Here is a 14,008-nt window from a genome sequence, read left to right as displayed (position 1 = left end):
AGAAAGTGAAAGATGTTTCCTTGTTCATACTTTCTAATTTCTATTTGGTTGACTATCAATTTTCCCAACTGCCCACGTGAAGATGAAAATAAGCGGTAAAAACAAAAGAAGGGGAAAAAGAGACACATTAAGCTAATGAAACTCCCATCATAATTATTTGCACTTTTTTTTTTCCTATAAACATGGAATATATTGTAACTTACGCATCTTTTCTCATATCTGAAAGAACTGTTAGAACCTAATTCAAACAGGATTGATTTAGTCTTCATAATATCCTTCAAGATTTTAGGGATAATAGGTTTTAAGGTTATTGTATTTCAATTTTTAAAATAATGATCTAATCTTGACTAAGTGTTGAGATTTATGTGGGATTTTATTTTATTTAGTTAGACTTTTGCTATATAAATAGCACATTTAATAGTCTTTGAATTAAGAGAGTTGTACAGATTATTTCTTCCTATTCAATAAAAATATTCTTTAATTTTCTGCATTCATTTTTGTTCTAACAGTGGTATCAAAGCCTCAATGATCTTATGGGCAAATAAGAGAAATCTTTAAACACAAATTTATCATGGGTTATTAGAGAGAAGTGCTCCAAGAGAATTTGAAGTGCATCAATAATGGAGAGATTGGAGAGAAGTGCTCCAAGAAGATCAAAAGCAAAGGTTGGTGAGAAGTGCATCAACAAATGGTGAGAAGTGCATCAAAATTGTCAGTTGGAGAAAAGTGCTCTAACACACAAATTTGTGACCGGAGAGAAGTGCTCCAAGACTCAAATTGCCAGATAGAGAGAAGTGCTCCATTCAAAAAAAATAAATAAATTATTTTAAGTCCACCTTTGAATTAAGGGAGAGAATGTTAGAACCTAATTCAAACAGGATTGATTTAGTCTTCATAATATTCTTCAAGATTTTAGGGATAATAGGTTTTAAGGTTGTTGCATTTCAATTTTTAAAATAATGATCTAATCTTGACTAAGTGTTGAGATTTATGTGGGATTTTATTTTATTTAGTTAGACTTTTGCTATATAAATAGCACATTTAATAGTCTTTGAATTAAGAGAGTTGTACAGATTATTTCTTCCTATTCAATAAAAATGTTCTTTAATTTTCTGCATTCATTTTTATTCTAACAAGAACGAATTTTTGAGTTCTGCAATATGTTCATTTTATTTCTAGGCAAATCATCGATTCACAACAACGGTGCAAAGACACATTTATGGTCATGCAACTAATGTTGCAATACGTCCTTTGGATGAGGAGAAGGCTGTCCAAGCTGCTGCTGATCTTATTGGGGAACTATTTGTGTTCACTGTAATGCTATTTTACATTTCCTTTCACTGGTCTAGAATTGTCTTAAATATCAATTATCATGCATGCACCTACCTTCTCATACTTGAATTGAATGCACATCAAGAGATAAATATTTGTCTTTGCAGGTATTATTGATTTGAGGTGCATGGTTTTTTAGTGCATCAAATGAGAGAGATTTCATTTCAATATGGGTACATAGTTCCAACCTTCATAAATCATGTAAAACTGTATAGTATGTATTTCTCTTCAGGTTGCTGCAGCTGCTGTTACTTTTGAAGTACAAAGAAGTTCTAGATCAGAGGCAAGAAAGGAGGAGATGCGAATACGGGAATTACAGGTATGTGTTTTTATCATTCCCATACTATTGTTTTGAAACAGTGGATCCCCTGACATTATACTTCTATTAACATTTTTAAGCATCTTTCTAATGGAGCAGCTTTGATTTTATCCATTTTTCTATCTATTTTTTGTTCATTGCCATGCAAGGGAGCAGTGAATGAGTTGATGGGTGGGTGGAATATGGCAAAGATAATGAGATATTTTTTTGCTGGGGCATTACTTCAGTAGGGAATGTGTTTCTTGTTAGGTTGTACGCATTGGGTTACCTAGATTTCCAAGATGTAGAAGCGTGTAAAAATTCTAATCATGGAAATCAAGTTGTTGATGCATATTTGCATATACATTATATAGTTCATATTATAGAATATTCCATGTCCTCACATTCAATGGAACCATCAGAAAGTTGGTGCAGTGCGTACCCCTTGTGCATATCTAAATTATCTGTAACAAAGTTTGCTGCTCAAATGTGAAATAAGGGGTGATTAGTACCATTAACTACGAAATACAAGTGCTTTTGGCAAATCTTTATCTTTTTGGTGTATAATTTTGGTGAAGGAATAGGGTTGAAAAAGCAATTTGCAACCTACTACTGCACTTTTCCTTTCTATACATATTTTACTTTTTATATTGTGATTATTCTTTGCAGTTAAATGCAAATATCTTCACTTGTTGGCCATACATTCAGATATTTTTGTGGTTTTGTCAAATTAAAATACATCTAAACATGTCCTGTATAGCATCTCAGTTTCTTTGGTTACAATAGTAGGTTATGGTAAGACCATAAACATTTATATAGACGGGCATCAACTTTGGGAATATGCGTCAATGTTCTTGTTTATGCCAAAGAAAATCATTTTCAACTGTTTTAGGAGATGAAGCAAAAAGATGAAGAAATAGCAAGGGAAGTTGAACTTCTTAAACAGAAACTGGAAGAGCTGGAACAACTTGTCAAAGAACGAGGGCTTGCTGGCTTTTTCAACTTCAGGCATGGCCATGTGTTAAAAGATGAGAAGTAAATCCAACATGATTGCAAGAATCAGCTGCAATTAGAAGTTACAGGGTAAGAACTAACTTAACTTTATTAGAAGTTACAGAGTGAGAACTAATTTAGCTTACTTTGCAATGCTGCCAGTCCCTGCCGATATTATATTTGTACTTACCATGTTTACTTTCTCGTGCTCTGAATCACTTTTCCTTCATCACTTGGATTTGCAAATAAAATATGATACTAAACTATGGAGAAGCAAGTGTGCACTTCAGAACTTTGTGCAAATGATTCAATTAACTCATGTGACAATACATCAACAGCTCATACGAACTATAGTTGAGATTTCAACAAAAAGCCTATAAACTTGAGAAAGATTATTCACTTTTTTTTTTTTCTTTTTTGCCCCATTTACTGGTGAATTTATTTTAGATTTGTGCCAGGAGGTCATTTGCAGATTTTACATATAATACAAACTTATGCAGTTTCTGTGGATTTGTTTGGATTAAGAGTTAAGACCATTCAGGTGGCCTGTAAACCATACTTCTGTCGTCATTGTGTAAACAGTTGCTTTAAGTTGTCTAATGGATCTCAAACCACTTTGCATATCTGCAAAAGAAGATCGGAAAGCTTACTGCTGATAGATACTACAGCAGATAGCAGTCCCTTTACCAAGGGCAGTACAAAAGGCTGATAAAAATGCTTATGCTGCAGATGTACATCATAAGACTTCTGTTACTGGATTCTTGGCCATGATTCCATACAATCATCTTCCTAGTAGATTTAAGCGATTACCATGGAGCATGCTTGAATGCGGAACTAATAGCATTTTATATCTACTGACATGTCCATGTTATTCTCCATTATGGTCATTAATGGTAGGAACTTGCTCATTTGTTTTCATGAGGAGACTGACGTCAAGGTCTACATTGTAATCCAGAGGTTCCCTAGAAGAGCTGCCGGTAGATCATTCATGTACAACATAGCTTCACTTCCAATAATTCTGAGGATGAAGGTAAACCCCAGAGATGGCTGCTGAAAGTGTATAGTGGAAGGTACCAATGACAATAAGATACCTTTCGACATCACAACGGATAAACGTGCCTCTATTTTATAAAAATTATTTCATTTTACGTAAAAATATAATTATATATAAGAAATTCTCTGTAGTTTTGTAAAATATGAAACTTTAAAAATTTTATTTAAAACATTGTGTATATTTTAATTTCATATTTTGGTTATAATATAAACTAAATTTATTAAAACGGAGGATTTAGAGATGACGACACCAAATTAATAGAAAGTGATTTTGAAGGGAGATTTTCAACATTATTACTTGCAGGAATTATGGGAAATCTACCATGCAACTTCTCAACGTTTAATTTTATATAAAAATGAATTTAATAATTTTTAAATTAATTTAAAAGTTACCAGATTCGTCCTTACACAAGATCGTACTTAAATCCGAATACTAAGTGGAAAAGGCCAGGCAGGCACAAAACCCGAGAACAAGTCTTGTTACATTACTTTGGTAATTGCAAGATGCAAAGCAACATACAGGAATACAAGAATGCAGTGCTGCAATTTTTGCAACAGAGAAATGGTTACTTACAGGCTTACTCAACCATTAGGTGTTGGACTGAGGAATGGATGCAAATGCAATCATCTATATGCTGTGGATATAGCTCCTGAATTCCAATGTATGCATTTGTATGGGTTTTAATAACCAGTATCTATAAATGTGATCCAGTGGATAGTTTAGTAAGTAATAGTGCAGCTTTATTAATAAGCAGTTTTACAGATAAGCAGGCATCACATCAATTTGGGTAAGGTGTTACCCCAGGGCTTCTTATTAAAACCTGATGAGTGGACCTTTTACTTGAAGCTCAAAAAGAAGAGATCAAAACGCCTGTAACTAGTGTTTAACTGAAGACCAAGAGTTTGCATCTATCCAGTTATATGCTATAGGGCCCAGAAAAGCATCAGGAATGCCAAAGGAACTGACCAAGGCAAGTGCATGCGGTCGCACTTCGCTGCAAAGCTTTGTTACTTCTTTTCTCACAGCAGCAGCATTTTTTGTTGATAAGTACCCACACCGAAGGAATGCAGCATCTTCTTCCATACAAGTTAAGGCATACATTGATCTCAACAGACTCAAAACATTCTGCAGGAAAAAAACTTGTATATTCAGCAACTAAATTCATTTCAACTTCTGTAGTATTTGTATGCTTGCTTTCATATTAAACATGGCAGGCTAGATCCATAAATCCCCACTCTGGAAAATTACGAAAAGGCAATGAAGAATGCAGCTTTAATTCCTATTACTTAATATGTTCATATCTGTAAAATATTAATAACAAAGTCAAAAGTTCACTTTTATGGTTGCCATTCATGCTATGATATTCTCAAAATTCCATCCAACACATCCCCAAATTCTTCTCACCACTCATCAACCTGCAGATGTTCTGCAGTGAAGCGTCTTGCTTCCATTATATCAAGCTTCGATGACTACAATTTTCTAGCACTTTAAATGTCATATAGATACAATTAAAGGCAGTAATTTTTCATATCAAAATTCAATACACAACTGGACTATAAGAAACTGGTTGCAAAGCTCCACAAACAAAATCATCAAGTAGATATGCAGGTAGAGGAAGAGTTTCCAATATTTACCTTCAATGGACCCACAGATACAGTGGCCTCAGCCTCCATGATGGTTTGCAATATTGCTCGGTCTGAGAAAGCCCTGCCCAAGTCTTCCGCAAGTTGATAACCCTGGAGAGAGGGAGGGAGAGAGCAACAATGACGGCAACCAGAGCAGATACAGACCAAGAGCACAGAAATTTTAGTATCAGGAAAGCAACCTTACCAAAATAAATGCATACTCTTTACTTTCACCCTTTGCTCGATGCTGTGATATTTCAGCAGCAAAACGATTCAAAAGATCTCGCTCTCTTAAGCAGAAGGCACCAATCTGATGCAGAGAACCAGTGAGCTCTGTGTTTTCAAAGGTTAACATGCTAACAAAGTTGATAATATATCACCTGGAATTGGGTACTTCTGAGAACAGTACTTGTCAGCTGAGATGGAATTATAGGGCAAGGTTCATTCATGTGTTCTAATCCCAATCCCTTAAAAGGTTTCTTTTTCCTCTGAGTGGCTACATATTCTGCTTGCTGACCTGAGTTCAACAAATCCCACTGCTTTAGATGGAACTCCACAAAGTTAATGTGGGATGATTAATTTTTAAATACTAAAAATTAATAGTATTCAATGTAATAAGTAAAAATTTCTTCACATATAAATGGTGCAATTTTAATTTGATTCTGCTCAGTGGAAATTTTCAACATTAAAGCCCAGAGGACAATATAAGTTCATGGATACAACTCATTCGTGCTCTTCAGTTTGTTACTACTAGTTCATTCCATCTATAATTATAAACCTAATGAGACAAATCATACCCTTCTCACATTAATTTACTCCTTTAAAGATCTTCAGAAACTTCTATTAGGACCTCCTTTAGCTGCCATTCTACATCACTTCAAATCAGAGTGGATTTTGTCAATATGTCCTTAGATTTTGGGAGATAAATCCTACAAATCTAGTTTCACTTGGTGAAAGGAATTGTACACCTTAGAACAAGATAATTTGTCAGTAAGTGGTTGTGCAAGAAAGCTTTGTAAGTTAAGTAGCTAACCATAAATTGCAGTGATTGAAGATAAAAATGCTTACTGTTGCTTTATTCAAGACAAGCCTAAGAGTAAAAATTCAAAAGCAGCTCTCTAAAGTGCAACTATAAGCCTTCAAGAAAGAGTTGAACAAGCTATCTTAAGATTTAGAAGGCATCTTCCACATCTTCCAGTAGTGGGACACTATAATCACGGCAGTAAGAAGCAAAATGCATTCCCAAACAGTAAGCAAGACATCCAAAAGAGCACAACCCAAAAACAATATGATCTTTGAATTTGGCCCTTCTGAGCCTCTTTTATTCCACATCACTTAGGTAAAGAGAGATGCATTGAATTGCATGGACATGATTCATCGAAAAATTAATTTTCTTGAAAAATATCTTTTATTGTTCTCTATGTCTATCTTATGTGATGTTCCACTATCTGTTCTACTATGGACTAACTTTTTAACCCACACCCGTCCATGATGTGAGAACCTTGCTAACACCACACCCAGGCATCGGCATGGCTCATCACTTTCGGTGAATGTCCTACACTCTTACATATTTCTCACTACACCCGGACTCCGATGTAGCGCGTCGTAAGTAGAGGACACCCCAACGTTTATATCATTTGAATCCATATCATAAGGTGTGACGAAATTTTTACGCTGGTTGTCACCTACCGCAACCCTCCTCCTTATCCGGGCTTGGGACCGGCTAAGCACAAACTACTTAGGCGGAGTTATTTGAATTGAAATTATAATAAAATTAAATATAAATCAAAATCAAACTAAAATATTATTTATAGTATTATAGAAGTGAGATTTCAGTTCCAATTTTTATTTAGAAAATTAAAACTCTATTTCTTAAGAAGAACTAAAACTGCTGCGTCACCCATACCCTTATTTATTTAATGAAAGGGATAAAGTAAGATTTTTTTTATATATTCTAAAAAAAAAAAACAAACTTTTGTGTTTGTTAAAATCAGCTCTCATTAGAATAAATCTGAAATTATAAATTTTATAATATTAATGTTTTGAACAAAATATGTGAATATATATGTTTACTAAATTTAATATTGTGGATTTCGTTAATTGGTCGCTGCCTAATAAAAATTGGTATTATAGATAATTTTAAAAATTAATTGTTAATAATATAACTTCTCAAAATCTATAATTAATTTAGTGACAAAAGTTTTTGGATAATTCGTGAATCTAATCGTATTTAATGGTTCAATAATAAAATTTATTAAATCAGTTCAACCATTGTAAGTCCCATTCAATAAAAGAAAAAAAATCTTGATTAAAGATAAATATTCTTAATGAGATTGCCAAATATAATAATGTCTATAATTATGCACTATAGATAGAAATATAATCCTATAATTATGCTAACTAATAATATCTATATAATTACATAGTTAACTTACCATAATCAATCATTGTCTATATTTTACATAAAGTGATCAAATCATTTTTGAAAGTATGTTTTTCTCCATAATCAATCTGATATATTATTCTCTCATATCAACTCTAATTTGAGCGTTAGAGAGTCTATTTTAAGAATACCTAATAGATCTCTAACCCATTTACTATTTATTTTATAAATCCATATCTATAATAAATTTTCATGAATAGTATCAATTAAAAAAAACAGTAAATTTGAATACGATGAACAACGAAATAGGATTAAATTTTATCATTTTATTCTCACCTCATTAAATATTCATACAAGGCAAAATAATAATAATAATAATCATTGAAGTTGAACAAGATTTTTTATTTAATTATTTAATTTTTATAATAACTAAAAATATATTTTATAAACTATCATAAGATAAAATATATTTATATTAAATTTTTAGAAAAATAATAAAATTAAATAGTAAATAATGAATTATAATACGTTGGTAGGATTTAACTATTGAAAAATATACAGTAAAATAATACAACTTATTAAAGACTTTTGTTTAAACCAGCCTTTGCAAGTGGTCAAGTTGCTTAGAAATTAAGCGGAACTATTATAGATATAATTAGATCAATTTTGGCATTTTTCTTCCCCGTGTTGAAAATTTTTAAAGGAAAAAGATTTTGAATTGCTTATTTTAAAATAGATATTTCTAATATAAGCTCATTCTCATATAAGAATACATTTGGTAACCATTGGATTAAATATTTATATCATAAATATATGAATATAAATATAAATATTTAATTTAATAGTTATCAAACTCATTTTTATATAAATTCGAGAATTTCACGATACATTCTTTTTAACAATAGCCGGTTATTATAATATAATTATTATATTTTAAAATTTTCAAATATTTGATTTTTTTTTTTAATCTAGGGAGTGATGTGGACTACCTCAAGTGCACGGGTCATTTAAGTAGTATAAAAAAAGATATCATTCTTATAAAAAATTGTGTTTTCAATTGAATTTTTAATATAAAACGAACTATACTAAAATTGTAATTTAATGAAACAGATAAAAGAATTTTGAGAATATGAAGTTTAAGGTTTAAAAATGTAAAATTCAATTCAAACAAATAAGTAATTTAATAATTCACTAAATAAAGAAATTGAGAAATTATTAATGAAAATTGATGAAATGAGATTAAATTAAATACTCAAAAGTAAAATAATAAGCAACAATTGTAGAAAGACGATTTCAAAATTAAGAGTTCCTATTCAAGTTATTTGGGATTTTCTCTAGCTAGTCTAATCTATGAAATTTATATGTTTAAAGGAGATCAATTCTCAAATCTTTTGAGATCTCTTTCGAGTGAAATAAAGTGTGCCTTGATTAATTAAATTCTACTTTTGTGGAGTTTAAAGTTAACCAAGAACCATTAAAATCTTTAATCAATCTATAAAACCTTTTTAATCTTTAGTCTATTTCTGGATCTAAGTTAATTAAGTTCAATTTCTTGATTATCTATCACTTAGTTTTTTTCCTTTCGATCCTTCAACTAAGGATTAAGAATACAACTTAATGAGATCCTACATTAAGCATGTCAATAAGCACACAAGATATGGATTAAATCTCATAAATTGGGACTAACTCAGTTCAAATCCACAAAATAAACTTAAATATTGCATCTCCAACCTTATAATCTAAAGAAACTACTCACAATTCATGTTTATTACAATAAAATCAAAATAGAAGAAGTAATAAAACATGAAAAATAAACTAAAACTTAAAAAGTAAATGTTTGTGTTAGTGGTATACCCTAAAGCGTAACTTGTAATTTATATCTTATAAATATTAATTTCTTTTTAATGGCATATATCTTTTCTTTTAATTTAAATTGTTTAAATTTAATTAAAATTATCCTTTAACAGTTTGTTAGATGTTCCATTCTAAAATATTAAGAATATGAGTGACGGAATAATCTAATACAAGTGTTATAAATTTTGGTTTACAATTAAGGATACCTCATTGGGTTAATTTATCTGTATAGACTGTCACATCTATTTATTTCTATGGATTAGTATGAGATATTAATAAGATGGAATGGTGAGTCTCATGCTATATAACAAACATAGTGGGCACTTATAAGATAAGTAGGTTGAACCAGTGACATTTAGATGATATATACATGGAATTTACTCTTGTCAATGCATTATCATCTAGATAATAATAGTACATATAATCTCTTCACTTAAGATAACACAATTATCTTGTATATAGGTGATTTGAGTTTAATACCATTTACATACTTATACTAGTTATGAGTATACGAGCGTGTGTTAGCTCTGACTTGTTATATATGGAGATATGTGTTTAGTCAAAATGGAATCCGTTGCCATAAGTAAATAGAGATAAAATTCTATGTTTATCTTAATTGTTCTTGATAAATAAAGTTCATCGCCAGGACAGATAGACTTATTCAGAAAAGTATTTCTGATTGAAATGTCTTGTTAATCAAGAATTGGAATTAAGATGAGAACATATGATTCTAAGCAATTAGGGTTTGACATAAACCATGACCCTAGCTGAAATTGGGATTATGTAACGGAGAGATTTTAGTGCATGGTATGTATGATCAAGGTTCATAAGTTAAATATAAATTAATTCATCGCTAGTTTGGATAGTCATGGTATACTATACCAGGTGTCAACCATGATTTATGAGAACTAAGAGTGATAAGAGAATTTCACTCTAAGTATGGAATAGTTCCAATAAAATTAAAGAGTTTATATTATTCTCATTGCTAATTAGTAATGAACTTAGAAAGTCACACACAATAACAATAACATGATCAAAGCATAATTAATTTGATGAATAAATTAAATAGTTTAATTAATTAATTAAATTAATATTTTTAGTTTGCACTTAGATTACAAAGTCTCTAACATGACTTGAAACTAAATTCATCGATGAAAGTATTCAAGTTAATATTTAAAGTGTTTAAATATAAACTTGATTAATTAATCTATAAGATATGAAATTTTAATTTGGTTAAAATGACTTGAGAAGTCGTGAGAGAAAATTAATTTATGGTTAATTAGTGTTTTCCATAACACTTTAGAGATATGAGAATCCCTAAAGTAGCATGGTGTTTCAATTCCCTAATTAATATTAACATGACAAGCAGCCAAATTAAAATTAGAAAACACATTGGTGAATTAAATGTAGACTTGTAAAGTTAATAATGATTAGTGGTCAACCACTAATTGACTTTAGGAAATTAAAATATCTAAATGTTACAGATTAAAAAATAATTTCAAGAAAATTAAATTTTCCATCTTCCATTTTCTCTCAAAAACTAAACTCTTCCATTTTCTTCCTTGTGCTTAATTCAAGAGACATTTGAAGTTGTCACTCTTAAATTAAAGGTAGAGAAATTGTCTCTATACTTCCATAAGGTTAAAACCAAAAATACCCTAAACTCTATCTTTGTGCAAGTTTTGGCCAAGACAAGAAAGGAAGCACAAAGGAGTTTTGGTTTAAGATTGGTGCTTTCATCATCTTGTTCATGTGGACGGACTAGAGGATCGACTCTTAGCGATCTTTGCTTCCCAGATTTAGTGTTGAATTTGATTCTGCGTCTGTTTGGGTAAAAATCCTTATTTTTATCTTGTTATTTAAGGATTTTATTTTCTAATGGCAAATAGACTTTTTAGAGATAGAGTTACAATTGTTGCAACCAAAATATGTATTTTCTAATAGTATAAATCATTTGTTTGTTGCATGAAACACTTGGAATTAAAATTTTTAAAATTACTAGGTTTGCACCCTTAGTGCTATTTTTCTTTCAGTTTGGCATGAAGAAATAGTGAAGAAGAAGAAGGAGAAGAAGAAAAAGAAGAAAAAGAATCCAAGTTATTGTAGTCCAAAAATGGCATTCTTCCTCTTTTGTTGCCCTTTTTCTTCCTTTTCCAGATAATTCTTCTTCTTGTTCTTCTTGTAGCAAAAATTGATGGAAGGATGCTTAAAATACCCTTCGACAAAAACCCTAGAATGGTCTAAAAATGGTGTGAGGTGAGATCACTACACTTGTGGAAAGATTCGCCATTTCAGCCAATTAATGAGGAAATGCATAACTAGAATTGTGCCAATGCAGCATCCTATGCAGAGTCAAGACTGAAAAGAATGAATGAAGACAGGTTCGCATGGCCATGCAGGTCTTTATGTATAATTTGGCAAGCTTTAGAGGTTCTTCGTGATACTGCATAGGCAAGTCAATAGCCTATGCATGAAGCTATGCATCTTTTAGTGGGTCTAGGAAATATTTTGATCAACTACATAGACGAATGCATAGCCTATGCATGAAGCTATGCAACTTTTGATAGATTTTAGCATTTTTTCCTTTTTCTGAATGCAAGCTGCATAGGCTATGCAACTCCTTATACAACTTTTGTCAACCTTCAAAATTATCAATTTTTAAACTTCATTTTGGGCATCTTTGGACTTGAAATTCATTCTTCAAATGTGCAATTGACTTGTAATCCCTAAAAAACACCATTTTACGTACAAAATAAGAATAAATTTACAAATTAAACCAAAATTAATGAATATGAAGAACTAATAAAATAACTAATGAAATTAACTAAAATTAACTAATAAAAGAATAACATAACTATAAAATCTAACGCAAATGACTATATGAAATGCATATATCAGGGAGGTTATGTCTATCCAAACGTAATTAGTTCTCATCATGGCCAATTTTCAGGTTAAAGTGAGTTTGATATAAATGTTATTCTAAATTAATAATTTTGATTTCAATATGATTTAAAGAAGAGCTTAATTGCAAAGTTATACCTATGGACTTCTTGCAACTTTTGTTAGCTCTTTCCTCTCTCTAAAGAAGAAGCTTTCTTTTAAGTGTTGTCCAAGGGAAGATCTAGCCATTTTGGCCATCAACTTTCCTCCCCCACCCACCTCTTCTTTCGTTGCTTTTGTTAGGTCTTTTTTCAGTTTCCTTTTTGTTTGTCTAATTTTTTTCTCAGTGTCCAGTATTAAAGCTCTAGTGCCCCTCTTTGGATGGAGTTTTTGTTGGATTTCTATGAGTTGGTCTGCTTATTATTGGTGCTCCCCTTTGCTGTTGATGGTGATGCTTCTCAGAGAAGATTATTGGCTAGCAGTATCGAAAGTATTGGTGATGATGAGGTCATCATTTTCATCAGGGCTTCACAAGTATACAAAGTCCTGAATGTGTGCCAAGGTTTTCCTGGCTCGTCCGGCATGGTCGAAGTCCTAGTTCTTATTTGGTATTTTTTTGCAAATCTCCTCTGATTCTATGGGCTTGGAAGTGTTAGAAATAGGGGAGAACCTTGACTTGCATGGGAAGCTTATGCTCTCCCTTGAGGTTAATGTGTGATCCCCATGTATAGTTGCGTTTCTCTACCTAGTTTCTCTCTTGGAGGCCAATGAAATTCTGCTATGGATGGAGGAGTTTCAGCGGCTACTGTTGAAGATGGAGAATGGATTATACTCATTTAGACTAAGGCTCTGTATTGTTAGGGTTTGAATCCTCTTTTCCCTGGGCTTGGGTTGGAGTAAATATTGTGTTCTTAGTGAATTGAATGAAAAACACTTGAATAATTTAAAAAAAAAAATACAAATTCAAATTTAATCTTCACAAGAAAAATTTTCATTTTCATCTAGGAATATATTTTTCAAGATGTTGTGTTTTTTCAAACTACAAAACTAAAATAGAAGAACTAAATAATAGTGTTTTTCAAACTATAGGGACCAAATAACGAGTTTCACAAAAATAGAAGAATTAAACAGTAATTTGACTAACATTAAAATCTACTAATTGGTAGAAAAATTAACGAAGAAACTAAAGAGTTTAACAGAAATAAAATACAGGGACTAAATATTATAATTTTTAAAATATATAGACCAAGTTAGTTTCATTAAAGTAGAGAGATTAAATCATAATTTTTCCTTTAATTTTTATGTCATTAATAATTTAATGATTTTTTCATTATATATAAAAGAAATAGTAATGTGCTTGATGTATTTACTTAAAGGATATAAATAAGGAAAATTTTTATCAAGACTTGGTTAATAGTAAATTTAAAACAAAATATGCATGATAACTGATTTATAAAATTATATTGTATCTTGAATCAATGATAAATTAAAATTTTTCGTAAACAGAGCGATTGAAATGTAGAGATCATACTTCAAACTTGATCTAAAAAATTAAGCAAAGAACATAATAATATATGGAAACAATCGAA

The 14,008-nt window shown here is 31.0% G+C and overlaps 2 protein-coding genes across 2 annotated transcripts; one reads left to right on the top strand and one right to left on the bottom strand.

Moving 5' to 3' along the window:
• The first annotated feature begins 620 nt into the window (after nucleotides 1–620).
• Nucleotides 621–3,038, top strand: LOC110643555 (OPA3-like protein). The gene is made up of 4 exons (XM_058128657.1): nucleotides 621–665; nucleotides 1,180–1,314; nucleotides 1,565–1,651; nucleotides 2,523–3,038. The coding sequence occupies exons 1-4, from the start codon at nucleotides 621–623 to the stop codon at nucleotides 2,667–2,669; spliced, it is 414 nt and encodes a 137-aa protein (XP_057984640.1). The 3' UTR covers nucleotides 2,670–3,038.
• A 1,253-nt stretch (nucleotides 3,039–4,291) lies between these two features.
• On the bottom strand, nucleotides 4,292–5,806 carry LOC110643556 (putative acyl-coenzyme A oxidase At3g06690). The gene is made up of 4 exons (XM_021795988.2): nucleotides 5,683–5,806; nucleotides 5,508–5,612; nucleotides 5,312–5,413; nucleotides 4,292–4,802 (listed from the first exon to the last, which is right to left on the bottom strand). Exons 1-4 carry the CDS (start codon nucleotides 5,749–5,751, stop codon nucleotides 4,554–4,556), a joined length of 525 nt encoding a protein of 174 aa, XP_021651680.2. The 5' UTR covers nucleotides 5,752–5,806; the 3' UTR covers nucleotides 4,292–4,553.
• Nucleotides 5,807–14,008: the final 8,202 nt, after the last annotated feature.

Source organism: Hevea brasiliensis, chromosome 10 (genome assembly GCF_030052815.1).
Source record: "Hevea brasiliensis isolate MT/VB/25A 57/8 chromosome 10, ASM3005281v1, whole genome shotgun sequence".
Classification (NCBI taxonomy): domain Eukaryota; kingdom Viridiplantae; phylum Streptophyta; class Magnoliopsida; order Malpighiales; family Euphorbiaceae; genus Hevea; species Hevea brasiliensis.
This window is presented reverse-complemented; position numbering and strand designations above follow the sequence as displayed.

Bases quoted from the DNA above. Each gene is read 5' to 3' on its own strand.
- LOC110643555 (XM_058128657.1), top strand. From the start codon at position 621: ATGGAGAGATTGGAGAGAAGTGCTCCAAGAAGATCAAAAGCAAAG. The intron at 666-1,179 runs GTTGGTGAGAAG...TTTTATTTCTAG, and splicing joins CAAGAAGATCAAAAGCAAAG to GCAAATCATCGATTCACAAC. The intron at 1,315-1,564 runs GTAATGCTATTT...ATTTCTCTTCAG, and splicing joins GGGAACTATTTGTGTTCACT to GTTGCTGCAGCTGCTGTTAC.
- LOC110643556 (XM_021795988.2), bottom strand. From the start codon at position 5,751: ATGAATGAACCTTGCCCTATAATTCCATCTCAGCTGACAAGTACTGTT. The intron at 5,613-5,682 runs GTGATATATTAT...TCTCTGCATCAG, and splicing joins TCAGAAGTACCCAATTCCAG to ATTGGTGCCTTCTGCTTAAG. The intron at 4,803-5,311 runs GTAAATATTGGA...TTTTTCCTGCAG, and splicing joins TATCTGTGGGTCCATTGAAG to AATGTTTTGAGTCTGTTGAG.